General features: G+C 39.7%; 1 protein-coding gene across 3 annotated transcripts in view; it reads left to right on the top strand.

Moving 5' to 3' along the window:
* The window catches only part of CENPP (centromere protein P), a 280,354-nt gene that overhangs the window by 35,299 nt on the left and 224,596 nt on the right, over positions 1-20,459 (top strand). For all 3 annotated transcript variants that reach the window (XM_010375099.2, XM_030920359.1, XM_030920360.1), the window contains one exon: positions 17,058-17,154. In XM_010375099.2, the coding sequence (XP_010373401.2) occupies positions 17,058-17,154 (97 nt within the window). The remainder of the gene's footprint in view (positions 1-17,057; positions 17,155-20,459) is intronic.

The following is a 20,459-nucleotide window of genomic DNA, read 5'->3' on the forward strand; positions in this document are numbered from 1 at the left end:
GCCTGATCATGTCAGTTGGTTATCAACCCTAGGTACTCTCTAAAAATGTATCAAAAATGTAGCAAATTATGCCTTACATTATAACTACTCCTTTTTATTTTATTTTATTTTATTTTTTTGAGACAGAGTCTCATGCTGTCACTCATGCTAGAGTGCAGGGGCACAATCTTGGCTTACTACAACCTCCACCTCCTGGGTTCAAGCGATTCTCCTGCCTCAGCCTCCTGAGCAGCTGGGATTGCAGGCGTCCGCCACCACGCCTTGCTAATTTTTGTATTCTTGGTAGAGATGGGGTTTCACCATGTTGGCCAGATTGGTCTCAAATCCGTGACCTTAGGTGATCTACCCCATCTCGGCCTCACAAAATGCTGGGATTATAGGTGTAAGCCACTGTACCCAGCCTATAACTATTCTTATCCTCGTGTAAATTATAAATTTGTGATAATGAAGACAATGTACCTTTATGTATTTCATTTATTTTTTTTTCTTAAACTAATGACTAACAGCATAGAATTAGAAAAGGTGTTTAATCTCTGTGGAGTTATCTGCAAAATGAAAGAACTGGATAGAATTATTTCCAGGGTTCACTGGGCACAGTGGCTCACGCCTGTAATCCCAGCACTTTGGGAGGCCGAGGCGGGTGGATCACGAGGTCAGGAGATAGAGAACATCCTGGCTGACAAGGTGAAACCCCATCTCTACTAAAAATACAAAAAAATTAGCCAGGCATGGTGGCGGGTGCCTGTAGTCCCAGCTACTCGGGAGGCTGAGGCAGGAGAATGGCGTGAACCTGGGAGGCAGAGCTGGCAGTAAGCCGAGACGGCGCCACTGCACTCCAGCCTGGGCAACAGAGTGAGACTCTGTCTCAAAAAAAAAAAAAAATTATTTCCGGGGTTCTGTCCCATTCTAAAACCTTATAAATTTATGAATTAAAGAGTAAACTATATCTGAGAAATGATGGAATTTACTGGAATTGGAATGATAGAGCTGTAGAAGAACATCCACAACTTAGATCACTTCTTTATAACATGGGATGATTGCCAGCACTTGGGGAATCCTTCTCAGCGAAACCAGATAGACAAAACACTGCTGCTTTGGGCCACCCACTAGACATGAAATTACTTCATTTTACAGATTGCTTGTTGTTTGGTATTACTTGTGGCACAGATTCCTAAACTCCTTTAGTAAGTATATATGCCCACCACTATTTACAGGTCACTCAACTGATCTTGTTAGAGTCCTCAGTAATGAATTTTATGTGCCAGATGCTTTCTTCAGTATTTGTGGTCTTTTTCTTTTTAAAAAGGCATTATTTTTAAAGTAAAACACAGAAAAGTATAAAAAGTTATACCTGGAAGAGATTTGGAAAGAAATTATTCCTCTGATTCATCATCGTAGACAAATAGGAGTGATTATTACGCACACATGCTCATTTTTTCAAACATCTGAGACTGTTTTGAGGACATTATTTGAGAGGATCACCATTTAGTTAGTTTGGTACTGACTTCCCCAGGAGATCTCATGGAATTTCAGCAGGTTGAACATCTATAATCTGAAATCCAGACTGCTCTAAAATCTGACATTTTTTGATTACTGACATGATTACCTTAAGTGGAAAATTCCACACCTGACTTGTGACAGGTTGCAGTCAAAACGCAGGTGTACAACACAGTTCATTCAACATCCTCAAGGGAAAAAGACCCTCCCAGCTCCCTTCAGCTATGGTAGCAGCATGCATTCATAACAGAACAAGAAATCATGTCAGATTCTAAAATCAAAGCTAGATTAATAAGACAAAAACTGTTGTTAATGAGGCAGATAACCGTGGAGGAAACATTTATTTTATTTTTATGTATTCATTTATTTTTTGACACAGAGTCTCACTCTGTCTCCCAGGCTGGAGTGCAGTGGCACAATCTAGGCTCACGGCAGCCTCCATCTCTGGGGTTCAAGCAATTCTCCTGCCTCAGCCTCCCGAGTAGCTGGAATTATAGACACACGCCACCACACCCAGCTAATTTTTGTATTTTTAGTAGAGACATGGTTTCGCCATATTGGGTAGGCTGGTCTAGAACTTCTGTCCTCAAGTGATCTGTCCACCTTAGCCTCCCAGAGGGCTGGGATTACAGGCGTGAGCCACCGTGCCTAGCCTTTGGAGGAAACAATTAAAAATGATTCTACAGGAGCCATCCAGCAGAATGCCTCCTCATCCCTAGAGAACCCATTTCTTGGTCCCACAACTGCTTCTTACGTTTCTTCTCACCTAAAAAAATAAAATACAGTATACAGTAACATTTTATTTTATTTTATTTTATTTTATTTTATTTTATTTTTTTATTTATTTTATTTTATTTTATTTTATTTTATTTTATTTTATTTTATTTTATTTTATTTTTTTGAGACGCAGTTTCAGTCTTGTTGCTCAGGCTGGAGTGCAATGTTGTGATCTGGCTCACTGCAACATTCTGCCTCCGGGGTTCAAGCGATTCTCCTGCCTCAGCCTTCCGAGTAGCTGGGATTACAGGTGCCCTCCATCATGCCCAGCTAATTTTTGTATTTTTAGTAGAGATGGGGTTTTACCACATTGGCCAGTCTGTTTTCAAATTCCTGACCTCAGGTGATTCACGCGCCTCCGCCTTCCAAAGCACTGGGATTACAGCCACCGCACCTGGCCTACAGTAACATTTTAATCAAAACACAGCATCATAGGTGGAGACTGAAAGCCTACCATTGTTAGTTGTTGCCGTTTGTTTTGTTTGTTTGTTTGTTTTTGAGACGGAGTCTCGCTCTGTCGCCAGGCTCCAGTGCAGTGGCGTGATCTCGGCTCACTGCAAGCTCCGCCTCCCGGGTTCACGCCATTCTCCTGGCTCAGCCTCACGAGTAGCTGGGACTACAGGCGCCCGCCACCCCGCCCAGCTAATTTTTTGTATTTTAGTAGAGACGGGGTTTCACCGTGTTAGCCAGGATGGTCTCGATCTCCTGACCTCGTGATCGGCCCACCTTGGCCTCCCAAAGTGCTGGGATTACAGGATTGAGCCACCGCGCCCGGCCAGTTATTGCTGTTTTTTAGAAGCTGGTAACTGGTATTTTGGTGATACTGCACTGCATACATTATTTTTCACTATTTAATGACATGTCATTTTTTTTACTGTTAAGTTCTTATGTGTGAATAAGTTAAGAAAATTATTGCTTATTGGTATCATAAATTCAGAATCAGGAATGATGATGATGCTAAATAACCACAGATCATCCACATGGGTGGCTGAGATAGTGACACCTTTGTTTTCTCATGGATCATTGTACATAAACTTTGTTTCACACACAAAATTATTTAAAATATTGTGTAAAATTACCTCCAAGACCTGGACACTGTCCCCAAGAGATCTCATTATATGCATTATATGTTCCAAAAGCTGAAAAAAATTCAAAATCTGAAATGCTTCTGGTACCAATCATTTTTGGATAAGGGATACTCAGCCTGTATTCCAGCTTCCAATAATTTTATCAAAATTAACTTCGAAGCAGCTTCATGGGGCCATTTATTCAATGATCAAGAGCTGCACCAAATTAATCACCTTCATAAAAATATAACTATAGCTGCTGTGAAGACCAATTTCATGAGGTCTCTCTGGGAAGCAGTCCCAATGAGTTCATCATCTGTTACAGAACCTTTTGAGTGACCAGATGTGGAGAAACTAAATCTCACCTCTGGTGTCTTTATATTGTGGTAGCTTTTTTTGGCTACTAACAGGAATCAGCAGCTTATATTTGACATATATCTATGTTCATATGCACTGCATGGTTAATATCTAAAATTTAAGAATAAATGGCCCAGGTGCAGAGGTTCATGCCTGTACTTCTAGTGGTTTGGGAGGCTGAGATGAGAGGATCGCTTGAACCCAGGAGTTTATGACCAGTGTTGGCGACATAGTGAGACCCTGTCTCTACAAAAAAAGAAATTGAAAAAAATTTGCCAGGTCTGCCTGCCTGTAGCTGTAGCTGCTCAGGAGGCTGACATGGGAGGGTCACTTGAGCTCAGGAACTCCAGGTTACAGTGAGTTACGATCATGCCACTGCACTCGAGGCTGGGTGACAGAGCAACACACTATCTCTAAAAATAAATAAATGGGAGCCTATTTTAATAGGTTTTATTATTATTAACAACTAATAATATAGTGAAGCTAACATATTAAGAGACAATTGCCGTTAAAAACGTAGTTACAGTTCACAAGAGGGAGAGGCACACCACACCATGGGGGCTACATGAGGAGCACTGGGGTCAGTCAAGAGACAAATAGGAGAGGGGAATCTATGGGCAGGAGCTTTTATTGTGGTTTCTGTGGGAAGGAATGGTTGAGGCAGTGTAAGCCGGCTTAAGCTTGGCTTGTTTGAATAATTTCAGCGGGCTCTGGGTCAGAGGACCTGTCCCTAGTTAACTCTCTTGTACATGGCCCCGGGGTGATTACAGCAGGTGGATACTGGAGAGAACTGGTAAAGAGAGAACCTGGTAAAGGAGGTGTTTGGAGGTGTGGATTCTGGGTTGGTTGTTTTGCATTTGAAAAGCTCACTCAAGGGCAAATTGTTGATTATCTCTAGAGATTGGCTAGGATTGCACTGAATTGCTAGATTGCTTTAGACAATGTGGTCATTTTAACAGTATTCTTCAAAGCAATGAGCCTGGGATGTGCATGAGATGACTCATTTGTTATTGATGTATAGAAACGCTACTGATTTTTGTACATTGGTTTTGTCCTGCAACTTAACTGAGTTCATTGATCAAATCTAAGAGTTTCTTGGTAGAGTCTAGGTTTTTCTAGATATAAGATCATTTAAGCAAAAAGAGACAATTTCACCTTCCTCTTTTCCAATTGGCATGCCTTTTATTTCTTTCCTTTGCCTGATTGCTCTGGCTAGGACTTCTAGTCATATGTTGAATAGGAGTGGTAGAAGTCTTATTCTAGTTTCTAGAGGAAAGGCTTTCAACTTTTCCCCTGTTCCGTGTGATGTTAGCTTGGGTTTTTTGTATGTAGCCTGTATTATTTTGAGGTATATGCCCTCCATGCTTAGTTTGTTAAGTGTTTGAATCCTGGGACGGATGTTGAATTTTATCAAATGCTTTTTCTGCATCAATTGAGATTATATATTTTTTCCTTATATCTTGTAGATATGATATATTACATTTATTGATTTGTATATGTTGAATCATCCTTGCATCCTTGGTATAAATTACATCTGATCGTGATATATTATCTTTCTGATGTGCTGTTGGGTTTGGTTTGCTAGTTACTTTGTTGAAGATTTTGCATCCATGTTCATCAGGAATATGGGACTGTAGTTTTCTTATGTGTGTGTGTCGTTAACTGGTTTTACTGTCAGGGTAAAGCTGGCGTCTTGCAGTGAGTTAGGGAGAAGTTCCTCCTCTTTGATGATGTAAGAATAGTTTCAGGAGGATTAATATTAGTTCTTCTATGTATGTTTGATAGAATTCGGCTGTTACTCCTTCTGGTCCTGGTCTTTTCTATGTTAGGAGACTTTTTATTGTTTTTTTTTTTTTTTTTTTTTTTAATTTTTTTATTTTGAGATGGAGTCTCTCACTCTGTCTCCCAGGCTGGAGTGCAGTAGTGGCATGATCTCGGCTCACCGCAACCTCCGCTTTCCAGGTTCAAGGAATTCTCCTGCCTCAGCCTCCCAAGTAGCTGGGAATACAGTGGCGCGCCACCGTTCCTGGCTAATTTTTTGTATTTTTTGTAGAGAGGTGCTTTCACCATGTTGGCCAAGCTAGTCTTGAACTCCTGACCTCAGGTGATCCACCTGCCTCAGCCTCCCAAAGTGCTGGGATTACAGGCGTGAGCCACCGCGCCTAACCTAGGAGACTTTTTATTGATTCAATCTCACTACTCATTATGTTCAAGTTTTCTATTTATTTCTGTTTCAATCTTGGTACATTGTATGTTTCCATTTCCTGTAGGTTTTACAGTTTGTCATTATAAGTTGTTGATAATAGTCTCTCATCTTTTTTATTTCTGTAGTCTCGTTTGTATTGTCTCCATTTTCATTTAATTTGTTTGGGTCTTCTCTTTTATTGGTTAGTCTAGCTAGTGGTTTATCAATTTTGTTTATCTTTTCAAATAACCAACTTTTTGTTTTGTTGGTCCTTTGCAATATTTATTGATTTTTTTACTGTTTCATTTAGTTCTGCTTTGACCTTTTGTACTTCTTTTCTTCTGCTAATTTTCTGTTTGGTTTGTTGTTGCTTTGTTCCTTGAGGTGCATTGTTAGATTTATAGTTTATATAACTTTTTACCTTCTGGATGGCAGCATAAATTTCCTCCTAGTGAGGAAACTTTTGCTATAAATTTCCCTCCTAGCACCATTTTTGCTGTATCTCACTGATTTTGGTATGGTGTGTTTCCATTTTTTACTTATTTCAAGGAATTTTTTTATTTCTGTCTTAATTGTTTTGTTGACCCAGTGATCATTCAGGAACATGTTGTTTAATTTCCATGTATATGTATAGCTTCCAGGGTTCCTTTTGGTGTTGATTTCTAGTTGTATTCCAGTGTGTCCTGAGAAGACACGTGGTATGATTTTGATTTTTAAAAATGTTGAGACTTGTTTTGTGTCCTATCATGTGGTCTGTCCTGTAGAATGTTCTGCGTTCTGATGAAAAGAATGTATATTCTGCAGTTGTTGGATAGAATATTTTGTAAATGTCTCTTAGGTCCATTTGGTCTAAAGTCCAATTTAAATTCAACGTTTTTTGTTTGTTTATTTTCTTTCCAGATGATCTGTCTAATGCTGTGAAAGGGCTGTTGATGTCTCCAATTATTATTGTATTGCAATCTAGCTCTCTCTTTATATTTGGGAATATTTGCTTTATGAATCTGGATGCTCCTATATTGGGTGTATATATATATTTAGAATTGTTATATGTTTTTTCTGAACTGACTCCTTTATTATTATATAATGACCTACTTGTATTTTTTTGTTGTTGTTTTGTTTGTTTTGAGATGGAGTCTCGCTCTGTTGCCCGGGCTGGAGTGCAGTAGCACGATCCTGGCTCACTGCAACCTCCACCTCCCGGGTTCAAGCCATTCTCCTGCCTCAGCTTCCTGAGACTCGCGCCACTGTACTCCAGCCTGGGCGACAGAGTGAGACTCCATCTCAAAAAAAAAAGAAAAAAAAAAAAATTGCTGGGAGTGCTGGGATTACAGGTGGACTATCTTTTTTTTTTTTTTTTTTAAACTGTTCTTGACTTAAAGTTCATTTAGCTGATATAAGTATAGCCACTACTTGCTTTTGGATTTTGTTTGCATGGAATATCTTTTTCCATCCCTTTAATTGCAGTCTATATTTGTCTTTAGTGTTAAAGTGAGTTTCTTGTAAGCAGCATCTAGGTGGATAATATGTTTGAATCCATTCAACCTTTCTATATCTTTTAAGAAGAGAATTTAATCTGTTTATGTTCTGGTTTATTATTGATATGGGAGGCTTTGTTCCTGTCATACTGTTGTTTTCTGTTGTTTTATATATTCTTTGTTCCTGTCTTTTTCTCTTCAGTTTGTCATTGTGGTTTGGTAGATTTTTGTAGTGGTACTGTCTGAGTTATTTTCTTGCTTTATACGTTTTCTTTACCAGTGAGTTGTACACTTTCATGTGATTTCGTGATGGTAAATGTCATCCTTTCGCTTCCAAGTTTAGGACTTCCTTGAGCATGGTCTAGTGGTAACGAATTCTTTCAGCATTTGTGTTGGGATGACTTTATTTCTCTTTCATTTATGAATGAGAATTTAGTTGACTACATTTAGTTGCCAGTTATTTTCTTCACATACTTTGAATATATCATTCCATTCTCTTCTGGCCTGAGAGTTTTCTCCTGAGAAATCCACTGTTAGTCTGATTGGGATTTTTTCTTTTTCTGTTTCTTTCTTTCTTTTTCTTTTTTTTTTTTTTTTTTTGATAGGCGACTAGACTCCTTTCTCTTACTGTTTGTAGGATTTGCTCTTTAAATAGGACATTAGACAGTCTGATTGTAATGTGCTGTGAGGAGGATCTTTTTGCATTGCATTTGCTTTGAGGTCGTTGAACATTTTGTTTCTGAATGTCTAAATCTCTTGTTAGACTTGGGTAGTTTTCATCTGTTATTTTATTAAATAGGTTTCCTAATCCTTTCTTTGTTTCTCTGCCCTTGAGTATACTGCTAATTTGTAAATTTGGTCACTTCATGTAGTCCCAAACGTCAAAAGGCTTTTTTGCTTTTTAATTTGGCCAGGCACAATGGCTCGTACCTGTAATCCTAACACTTTGGGAGGCTGAGATGGGAGGATCACTTGAGGCTAGGAGTTTGAGACCAGCCTCTTTAACATAGTGAGACCCCATTTCTTTTTATTTAAAAAAATATATATTTCTGACTGGGCTTTACCAACATATCTGTTTTCAGGTTTTGAGATTCTTTCTTCTGCCTGATCTGGTTTATTGTTGAAGCTTTCAAATGTATTTTATATTTCCTTCAGTGATTTCTTCAGTTCCAGAATTTGTTTGGTTCTTTTAAAAATACCAATCTCTTTGATATATTTACCATTCATATCCCAAATTATTTTCCTGATTTCTTTTTATTGTTTTTCTGACTTCTCTTGTATCTCACTGAGCTTCTTTAAAAATCAGTGTTTTTTGGGAGGCCGAGGTGAGCAGATCACGAGGTCAGGAGATTGAGACCATCCTGGTGAACATGATGAAACCTGTCTCTACTAAAAATACAAAAAAAAAAAAAAATTAGCTGGGCGTGGTGGCGGGCGCTTGTAGTCCCAGCTGCTCGGGAGAGTGAGGCAGGAGAATGGCGTGAGCCCAGGAGGTGGAGGTTGCAGTGAGCAGAGATCCGGCCACTGCACTCCAGCCTGGGAGACAGAATGAGACTCCGTCTCAAAAAAAAAAAAAAAAAAAAGTCAGTGTTTTGAGGCCGGGCGTGATGGCTCACGCCTGTAACCCCAGCACTTTGGGAGCCCAAGGCGGGTGGATCACAAGGTCGAGATATCAAGACCATGCTGGCCAACATGGTGAAACCCCGTCTGTACTAAAAATACAAAATTTAGCTGAGCGTGGTGATGCGTGCCTGTACTCCCAGCTACTCGGAAGGCTGAGGCATGACAGTCACTTGAACCCAGGAGGTGGACGTTGCAGTGAGCCGAGATCACGCCACTGCACTCCAGCCTGGTGAGAGTGAGACTCTGTCTCAAAAAAAGAAAAAATCAATGTTTTGAATTCTTTATCTGAGATTTCTGAAATTTCTTTTTGATTATCGCTAAATAATTATTGTGTTTCTTTGTAGGTGTCGTGCTTTCTTGCTTTTCATGTACCTGTTCCCTTATGTTGATATCTGCACATATACTGCCTATTAAGGCACTTCTTTTTTTGCATTTACTTTTGTGAGGGACGATATTTTTCCTGAAAATGTATCTATGGTGCTGGCTTGGTCTACCCCCAGTTGCTGGAATGCTACTGGCTTGCTCTCCTGTTCCAGCAGTGGCAAACAAACAAACAAACAAATAAATAAATATTCTGCCAATATCTGCCATTTGATGGTGAGTTTAATCCATTTACATTTAAACCAATTCCTGATCAGGAAATATTTACTTCTGCTATTTTGCCATTTTCTCTCTCTCTCTCTCTCTCTCTCTCTCTCTCTCTCTCTCTCTCTCTCCCTCTCTCTCCCTCCCTCCCTCCCTCCCTCCCTCCCTCCCTCTCTCTCTGTGTGTGTATGTGTATTTTGAGACAGAATCTTGCTCTGTCACCCAGACTGGAGTGCAGTGGCATGATCTTGGCTCACTGTAACCTCTGCCTCCAGGGTTCAAGCAATTCTCCTGCCTCAGCCTCCTGAGTAGCTGTGATTACAGGCACTTGCCATCATGCCCAGCTAATTTTTTTTTTTTTTTTTTTTTAATTTTTAGTAGAGATGGGTTTTACCATGTTGGCCAGGCTGGTCTCAAACTCCTGACCTCAGGTGATCGTCCTGCCTCGGCCTCCCAAAGTGCTAGGATTACAGGTGTGAGCCATGATGCCCAGCTATTTTGTATTTGTTTTCTTTATTTTTTCTTTTATTCTTCCATTACTGCCTTCTTTTGTGTTTAATTGATTTTTATGGTGTACTATTTGATTCTCTTCTCCTTTCCTTATCGATGTATTCTTTAGTTAATTTTTTTTTCTTTTTCTTTTTTTTTTTTTGAGACAGAGTTTCACTCTTGTTGTCCAGGCTGGAGTGCAATGGTGTGATCTTGGCTCACTGCAACCTCTGCCCCCTGGGTTCAAGCAGTTCTCCTGCCTCAGCCTCCCGAGCAGCTGGGATTACAGGCATGCGCCACCACACCCAGCTAATTTTTGCATTTTTAATAGAGATGGGGTTTCTACATGTTGGTCAGGCTGGTCTTGAACTCCCAACCTCAGGTGATCCGCCCACCTCAGCCTCCCAATCTTTAGTTATTTTCTTAGTGGATACCTTGAGAATTACAGGTAATATCTTAAACTTATAACAACCTAGTTTAAATGAATGCTAAACTAGATTGGTATTAATAATACCTTTAATAATTTGCAAAAACTCTGCTTTTTATATCTCTGTTTCTACCCCTTATATTGTGATTGTCACAGATTACATCTTTATACATTGTTTGGCCATTAACATAGATTTGTAATTTTTGTTTTATGCATTTGTCTTTAAATCATATGGGAAAAAGAGGGCTTAATCAAAATACAGTGATACTTTCTTTATTATTTACCTATGTAACCATTGTTCATTATTTCTGTGTATGGTTTTCAGTTACTGTCCAGTGTTTTTTCCTTTCAGCCTGAAGAATTCCCATGAGCATTTTTTTGTAGGTCAAGTCTGCAAGTAACAGACCTCAGCTTTCTTTAATCAGGGAATGTCTTAATTTTTATTGCCTTTGTGAGAGATAGTTTTGCTGTATATCAGTCTCAGGATTCTCTCTCTTTGGAGTTCAACAGATTTACTATAATGTTTCTTGATGTGGATCTCTTTGAGTTTATCCAGTTTGCAGTTTATGCACTTCTTGGATGTGTATATTAACTTTTTCATCCAGAGGGATTTGACTGTTATTTCTCAAGATATAATTTCAGCTCCCATTTTTTTTCCAACTTTCCTTCTTTGACTTTCATTATGTATATGTTAGTACTTTTCTGGGTGTCCCACAAGTCTCTTAGGCTCTGTTTATTTTTCTTCATTCTTTTTTCTTTCTCTTTCTTAGACTGGATAATTTCACTTGACCTACATTCATTTTTACTGATTCTTTTTTTTTTTTGGAGATGGAGTCTCGCTCTGTTGCCCAGGCTGGAGTGCAGTGGCATGATCTTGGCTCACTGCAACCTCTGCCTCCTGGGTTCAAGGGATTCTTGTGCCTCAGCCTCCCGAGTAGCTGAGATTACAGGCACATGCCACCACGCCCAGCTAATTTTTGTATTTTTTTAATAGACACTGGGTTTCACCATATTAGCTAGGCTGGTCTCAAACTCCTGACCTTGTGATCTGCCCACCTCGGTCTCCCAAAGTGCTGGGATTACAGGCATGAGCCACCACGCCCGGCCATTTTTACTGATTCTTATGCCCACTCAAATCTGCTGTTGAGCCCGTTGAGTGAATTTTTTATTTCATTTGTTGTACTTTTCAGTTCTAAAATTTCTATTTCTTTTTAAAAAATTTCTCTCTTTATGGACATTTCCTGTTTGTTGCATACTTTGTTCTCTTGATTTTTCTTGAGTTCTCTAAACATATTTAAGGCAGTTGATTTAAAGTCATAGCCTAGTAATTCCACTAGTCATTCAACAGGATAAGTTTCTGTTAATTTCTTTTTTTTTTTTTTCTGTGACTGGGCCATATTTTCTTTTTTCTTTGCATGCTTAGTTTTTGTTATTGTCATTAAATACTGTACATTTTGAATATTATGATGGGCAAAAAGGAAAAAAGAAAAAAGGATATCGTCTCCAGGCCTATGCATTTTGTTTATGTATGGGGACACTACTTCAGTGCTGAGCCAGGTCTTTCACAACCCTGCCTTAGTCCTGTCCTTAGCCTAGTGATCAGCCAGAGCTTGAAGTTATGCTCCCCTCAGTTCTCTTCTAAGCATGCATTCTGCCCTGAGCATTCAAGTGGCTTTCTAATTCCCTGGTATACTTGAGCGCTTTTTCCAAGACTTTATCCCCCAAAGATTCTCATTCCCTACCTTTTCTTCTCTTGGCTTTCAGCATATCTGTTGTTTGTCTCAACTGTTCTTTTGCCCTACATAGCAGCGATTTGTTAATTTGCCTTTTAGTATTTTTGAAAAATATCCCCTGTGTAGCTATGTCTTCATGTTGTCTGGGGTAATACTCAAGGTTCATTGTCCCACAGCCACTGAAAACCGGGATATGAACACACCAGAGTGAGGTTAAGAGTGGACGTTTAATAGGTGAAAGAAGGAGAAGAACTGTCTGCACAGAGAGGGGTCCTGGAGAAAATGGGTTGCTATCGGGAGAACTCACTCCCGATGTTTAACGTGGGTTCTTTTCTATTTCCTAAGTGTCTCTGCTGGGTTGAGAAATAAAGGGAAAGAGCACAAGAGAGAGAAATTTAAAGCTGGGTGTCTGGGGGAGACATCACATGTTGGCAGGATCCGTGATGTTCCCCAAGCCATAAAACCAGCAAGTTTTTATTAGCGATTTTCAAAAGGCGAGGGAGTGCACGAGAGATCACATACTTCACGAGGTAATAAAATATCACAAAGCAAATGGAGGCAGGGCGAGATCACAGGACCACAGGATGAGGTAAAATTAAAATTGCCAATGAAGTTTCGGGCACACATTGTTATAGATAACATCTTACCAGGAAACAGGGTTTGAGAGCAGATAACCTGTCTGACCATAATTTATTAGGTGGGAATTTACTCATCCTAATAAGTCTGGGAGCACTATAGGAAACCAGGGCTTATTTCATCCCTTCGGCTTTGACCCTAAAAGACGACGCCTTAAAAAGGGGCCGTCTATAGGCCTACCTTCAGGGCGCATTCTCTTTCTCAGAGATGTTCCTTGCTGCGAAAAATAATTCAGCGATATTTCTCCTATTTGCTTATGAAAGAGGAGGAATATAGCTCTGTTCCATCTGGCTCACTGGCGGCCAGTTCAAAGTTACTTCTCTTGTTCCCTGAACATTGCTGTTATCCTGTTCTTTTTTTTAAGATGCCCAGATTTCATATTCAAACACACATGCTCTACAAACAGTTTGTGCAGTTGACACAATCACAGGGTCCTGAGGCGACATTCATCCTCCTCAGCTTACAAAGAAGATGATGAGATTAAGAGATAAAAGACAGATATAGGAAATCACAAGGATATTCATTGGGGAAGTGATAAGTGTCCGTGAAATCTTCACAATTTATGTTCAGAGATTACAGTAAAGACAGGTGTAAGAAATTATGAAAGTATTACTTTGGGGAACTAATAAATATCCATGAAATCTTCACAATTTATGTCATTCTGCTACGGCTTCAGTCGGTCCCTCCATTCGGGGTCCCTGACTTCCTGCAACAGGTTGCCACTTCCGCAGTCAAATGCAGGTTTTACAGATCAGCTTGAGGAGGCAGTGTCTGATTTACATAGGGCACGAAAAATTGGTAGGACCAGGTGTGCCACTTGCATAGGATGTGAAGAAGCTGGCCGCCCCACCCTAATCTTTTATTATGCAGATGGATTCTCTACCGGGCCAGCTCCATGTTGCCTGCTTTTTTACTGTACACGTGGTGACAAAGAAAAGGGAAGATGGAGACCGGGCGCAGTGGCTCACGCCTGTAATCCCAGCACTTTGGGAGGCCAAAGTGGGCAGATCGCCTGAGGTCGGGAGTTCGAGACCAGCCTGGCCAATATGGTGAAACCCTGTCTCTACTAAAAATACACAAAAAAATTAGCCAGGCATCATGGTGCATGCCTGTAATCCCAGCTGCTTGGGAGGCTGAGGCGGGAGAATCACTTGAACTAAGGAAGCGGAGGTTTTGGTGAGCCGAGATCGCACCACTGCACTCCAGCCTGAGCGACAGAGTGAGACTTTGTCTCAAAAAAAAAAAAAAAAAAAAAAAAAGGGCAAGATGGAGCCTCCATGTTTAACATACCTGGCTTCCAGGGCTAGTAATTCCGCTAGTCATTCAACAGGATAAGTTTCCAGGGCTACCTGGAAGCCAGGTATGTTACAGTAAAAAAGCAGGCAACATGGAGCTGGCCCGGTAGAGAACCCATCTGCATAATAAAAGGTTAGGGTGGGGCGGCCAGCTTCTTCACATCCTATGCAAGTGGCACACCTGGTCTGACCAATTTTTCATGCCTTATGTAAATCAGACACTGCTTCCTTTTCTATTGCACAGCCTTTACTTGTGCAGGCTTCCAGCTTGCTTATCTATGTTTGCAGCTCTGTTTTTCAGGCTGCTCTTTGTTAGAAAAGAAATGATTTGGGGGCTGCTTTTTATTGAAAGGGAAGCCTTGCTGAGGGCTCCTTAACCCTCGCTATCTACCTAAATAATTTTTTTCTAGCTCCTGTATCAATTGCAACAAAGTTCTGACTTAGCTGAAATGCAGTCAGACCCTTGAATCAAAACAGTTCCTTGGGAATGAGATCTCTTTTACTTGGAAGCCAAGTCAAGACAAACAATTCCTTGGGAACGAGATCCCTTTGACTGTTGTCAGGATTAGGTTCTCGGGCTAGTAAAGTAGCTTGCTATCTTTAAGACTGCTACTGTGGCCAGGTAGGGAGTGTGGCAAGGTATTCTACAATACTACAAAATGCTCTTACCCTTTTTCAGTTGCTCTTTTCCTGATTGTTTTCTTAGTTGTAAGCTTTTTACTCTCTTCCCACGTTCCAGTAAAAGTGATTCTGACAGCTATGCAATAGTTTTCAGTGTTTCTGAGACAGGATGACCCCTAGCACTTCCCATTTTGCCACTTTGTTGTTGTTGTTGTTCTTTATTGATACATTTCTAATTCAAAAGCACACCCCAGCCCACTTTAGTCTGTAGTTCAGTATCCTATTGCGGTCTGCCCCACTCATGTACTATCCCAAGGCCAATGTGAATTCTGGAAATTATTCTACACTATAATTCAGTTCTCAGTATTTTTTTCTGTGTAGATTCTGGTTTGTTTTATGTATGGGTTATTTAGGACTTCATAAACAGATGTAAAAGATTCTTGTCTGAAGGCTCCTCTTCTCTGATTCTCCCTTATCTCTTCTTGGGATGACTTAAGTGCAGAGTGTGGAGTGTTAACAGAGCACCCCACTGTGTGTGCAGCTGCCATGTTGGTCGAGAACAGAAATGACATCCTTTCTTTGCTTACGTTTGCTTGGTGTTAGGTAGGGGTAGCTGACAAAACTTCCTCTCTCAGTCTTTCTGGTAGCAGTAGCCGTTTGGGAGGTGAGGACTCTGCTTTGCCTGCTTTTCTTATTTTTGGCAGTGATAGTCGACAGGCTTCACACCTCAGCCTCTGTGGCTTCTGTGGCTAAAGTGCCTGATTAGGAGTGAAAGCGGCACAGCTCCTCTTTGGCATTAGGGTTCCCTTCTGCCAGGCCTGTTTCTTTTCATCTTGCACGATCTCCATTGGCTAGAAGGAATGGTCTTTCCCGAGGCCTTTTGGGTTGTTGTTGTTGTTGTTAATGTACGCTTTGGTAATTCTGGGTTGCAGTTTGCTCCTGTGTACAGACTGGGATATACAGGAGGCAAAAATAAATCCTAAGGAATTCATTTCCAGGTCCTCCCTTGATTCCTGAAGACTCTACCTGACCTGCTTTCTTCTTTCCACATTTCAGAGTTTCTGATGTTTGCTTTATGTGCTGTGTCCATGGTTTTAAATTGTAGGTAATGGAAGCATTGGGGTAGCATATGCTTACTCTCTATCATGACTGGTACAGAAACTCAACTTCCACAATCATTTATCAAATGAATGATTAAATGATACGTGGTTCTTGCCTTCAAGTCACTTGTGGTGTATGTGGCTTACATTATTAATATAGATGCACTGTTACGAGAATTAAGACTCATTCCAGTGAGAGTTCTCATACGCAAAGGAATGAGATTATTTCTAACTGTTAGGGAATAGGATATGTGGTGTGGTGGTGTGGTGATTGTTCTGACAATGGTTCTCTGTCACCAACTGGATGTCCTGCAGCTCAGTTCAGTTCTCACACTAACAGACCCTACAGGTTATAGGCAGAGGTCTTCACCAAGAGTGTCTCCACTTCACACTCCAGCTGCAAGTGTCAGGGTCCACCTGCAGTTAGGACCAACTGGCCATAAATTCTGGAGTTCCCACAAATCTCTCAGGTTTAATAACTTACTAGAACCACTCACAGAACTTAATGGAAACACTATACTTATAATTAGCATTTTATTATGAAGGATACAACCCAGACACAGCCAAATGGAAGTAATGCATAGACAAAGGTCTGGGGGTTGGGGAGACAGAGATTCCTTGTGGAATCCAGGCACATTATCCTCCCAGCACGTCAGTGTATTCACCAACTAGGAAGCTCTGCCATGCTTCTGGTTAGCCCTCAAATGATGTGTTTGGTGATGTGTTCGATGTGTTTTCCTGGTGAAGCGCCTCCAGTCTGCAGTGTGTAGGAGCCACTATGAGACATCTCATTAGCATAACAAAGACACATCTGTCACTCAGGAAGTTCCAAGGGATTTAAAGCACTGTGCCAGAAACTGGCACTTACATACTGTCTATTCTTCATTATTCTTTATTATACTACAGTCATCAAATAAAATTTCAGGGAATGTGGCATTTGAGTGATTTGAATAATAGGTAGACTTAAACATTTGAAAATGGGAAAAGGGGTATTCTAGGCTGAGAAAGTAGCATTAGCAGTCACACCAGAGGAACACACACACACAAGTGCAGGAATTGATAAGTAGAACTACATCAAGTAGTTTTTGGTTTTAGTGTAGGATACATGAAAAGGAAAAATAAGAAATAAAGCTGGATTGGGTCTATCATTTAATGATATTTATTAATCAGAGAATCATTTATTCCTACAGAGCAGAAGAGAGAAAAGATCTGTTCATGTTTTTTCGAAGCCTGCATTTTTTTGTGGAGTGGTTTGAATATCGTAAGCGCACGTTTAAACATTTCAAGGTAAAGTCTGAAGTTTTTTAATTTAAACATATATGGAAAACAAAGCTGATATTAGTTGGGGATTCATCCATACATCCTTTTCTTAAAAGCTTTCAAACAGTAGAAAATATTCCCATTGACTTTTGGAATTTGCGATTATTTGGCATAACTGGAGGAGGATTACTTCTGTATAAATCGGCACACAGTTTATATTGTGGAATGTCTTGAAAGAAGTGTGGTTATATTCAAATTTATTTAAAATGCACATTTTGAAAAACCATTCTTTCAAGAGTACTTGAAGTAAAACAACAAATGTTAATAAAGAATGTCATCACAGCAGGCTTATCATGTAGTGGTATACTGCTAACTTCCTGAGCCAGACTCTGTGTTTTCAGCTTCTCAATTGTACATTTCGAGTTTAAATACCAAAGCCTGATTCTTGTGAAGTAATGCTTCCTAAAGCCTGATGTGGGTACTTTAAAGTACTTCTTTTTATTCTCTTTCTTTGTTTTCGGGCATAACTGAATTTAAGTTTGGTGGCATTGTAATACCTCAGGTTCTACTCATTTGGATAGCATCAAATTATTGACAGCATTAATCCACACAGAAACCAGTTCCGAAAGTCAACTTAAATAATATTTCAAGGTTCAGATTCCCTCAAAAGCCTAACCAGGTCATGACTCTTGTTTTTAGGACTTGTACTAACTCTCCTTTATTTGGGATTCTATTGTTTTTTATTATTACTTATTCTGTTTGGTTGAGCTAATAAAATCTGTCAGGCCTAGGATTTTTTTCCACAAAGAAACATGGGCAGTTCTGTACTACAGTACCTTGAGGTGTTCTCATGATTTTGTTATATTTTATCATATGTAGTCTTGTGCCAGAAAAATTAAATATTTCTGCTTCGCAAGTGGTACAATACAGTAATGACCGGGGAGTGTGCTGGCTGTTACGGTAATAAATGAATCACCTAATGTTGCTGTTTCCTTATGCATTTGGATGGATGATGGAAAATGGGAGCACTAGTCTCCATTTCCAAAGCTGATATGACTCTACCTGCTTTCCAGGCAGGTATGGAGGTATAATTGGTGTATTTTTCCTATGGAGGGTAGAGACCTTCTAGGAGCTGGTCTTTGCTAGCTTTAACATTACTAGGGTGGAAAAAACCAGTCACATTGTTCTGTAACCATCACCAATATCCACAATGTTTTGTAACCATCACCACTATCTTTCTCCAGAAGTTTTTCATCATCCCAAACTGAAACATACCCATTAAACATTAGCTCCTCATTCCTGCCTTCTCTTAGCACTTGCTACCACTGTTCTGTTTTCTGTTTCTATGAATTTTAGTATTCTAGGTACCTCATATATGTGGATTGACCTTTCACTTAGCATAATGTCCTCAAAGTTTCTCCATGTCGTAGCATGTGTCAGATTTCTTTTTTTTTTTTTTTTTTTTTTTGAGACAGGGTCTTACTATGTCACCCAGGCTGTAGTCCAGTGTTGTAATCACAGCTCATGGCAGTTTTGACTGTCCCTGGCTCAGGTGATCCTCCCACCTCAGCCTCCCAAGTAGCTGGGACTACAGGCGCATGCCACCATGTCAGCTAATTTATGTATTTTTTGTAGAGATGCAGTTTCGCCATGTTGCCCAGGCTGGTCTCGAACTACTGGGCTCAAGCAATTCACCTATCTTGGCCTCCCAAGCCCAGTGCCCTCCCCCTGCCTTTTTTTTTTATTAAGTCTGGATCATATTCCATTAAATGTATATACATTTTGTTTATCCATTCATTTGCTGATGGGCACTGGTTGTTTTTACTTTTTGGCTATTGTGAATAATCCTGCCGTGAACATTAATGTACTAATATCTGTTTGCGCCCCTTTCAGTTCTTTTAAGTGTAATTATATACCTGGAAATAGAATTGCTGGATCATAAGGTAATTCTATGTTTAACTATTTGAAGAACCGCGTACTCTTTTCCACAGCGTTGTACCATTCTACACCAGCAAAGCACAAGTACTTCAGTTTCTCTACAACTACTTTAATAACTGTTATTTTCTGCTTTTTTTTTTTTTTTTTTTTTTTTGGCTGTAGCCAACCTAATGGGTAGGAAGTGATATCTCATTGTGGTTTTGATTTACATCTTCCTAATGGTTCGTGATGTTAAACATATTTTTATGTGCTAGTTGGCCATTTGCATATCTTTGAGGAAATGTCTCTGCAAGTCCTTGGCCCATTTTTGAATTGGGTTGTTTTTTGTTGTTGAATTGTGCAGTTCTTTATATATTCTAGATATTAATTTCTTCTTAAATATATGATTTCAGAATACTTTCTCTGGGTTGTCTTTTGACTCTTGATAGTGCCCTTTGATGAGAAATTTTTAATTAATTTTTAATTGACTAATAGTAATTTTACATATTCATGGGATACATAGTGATGTTTCAATATGTATAATGTATAGTGATCAGATCAGGGTAATTAGCATTTCCATCAGCTTAAATGTTTACCCTTTCTTTGTGTTGGGAACCATCAGTATCTTCTAGCTATTTGAAACTATACATTATGGTTAACTATAGTCATCTTACAATGGTATAGAACTTATTCCTCCTACCTAGCTGTAATTTTGTATCCTTTAACAAATCTCTCCCAAAAGTTTTAAATTTCGATGGAGACCATTTTATCTATTCTTTCTTTTTTACTTGTGTTTTTGGTGACAAATCCAAGTAATTCTATGCCAAATTCAATGTCATAAAGGTTTTCCTCTGTATTTTCCTCTAAGAATTTTATAATTTAGCCCTTAAGTTTAGGTCTTTTAGTTCATTTTTTAATATTACATAAGGTAGGTGTCCAATGTCATTCTTTTGTATATGGATATCCAGTTTTCCCAGCACCATGGTTGAAGAGACTGGCATTCTCCACTGAATAGTCTTTGTACTTATGTTGAAAAGTATCTGACCCTGTTTGGAAGGGTTTATTTCTGGGCTATTTAATTTATTCTATTGGTCTGTATGTCTGTACTTATGCTAGTACCACACTGTTTTCTTTTTTTGTTTAAATACAGAGTCTTGCTCTGTTGCCCAGGCTGGAGTGCAGTGGTGCGATCTCAGCTCACTACAACCTCTGCCTCCGGGTCAAGTGATTCTCCTGCCTCAGCCTCCCAGTAGCTGGGATTACAGTCACCCGCCACCACACCCGGCTAATTTTTTGGAATTTTTAGTAGAGACGGAGTTTAACCATGTTGGCCAGGCTGGTCTTGAACTCCTGACCTCAAGTGATTCGCCCCCCCTCAGCCTCACAAAGTGCTGGGATTACAGGTGTGGGCCACT

Source organism: Rhinopithecus roxellana, chromosome 16, assembly GCF_007565055.1.
Source record: "Rhinopithecus roxellana isolate Shanxi Qingling chromosome 16, ASM756505v1, whole genome shotgun sequence".
Lineage (NCBI taxonomy): Eukaryota > Metazoa > Chordata > Mammalia > Primates > Cercopithecidae > Rhinopithecus > Rhinopithecus roxellana.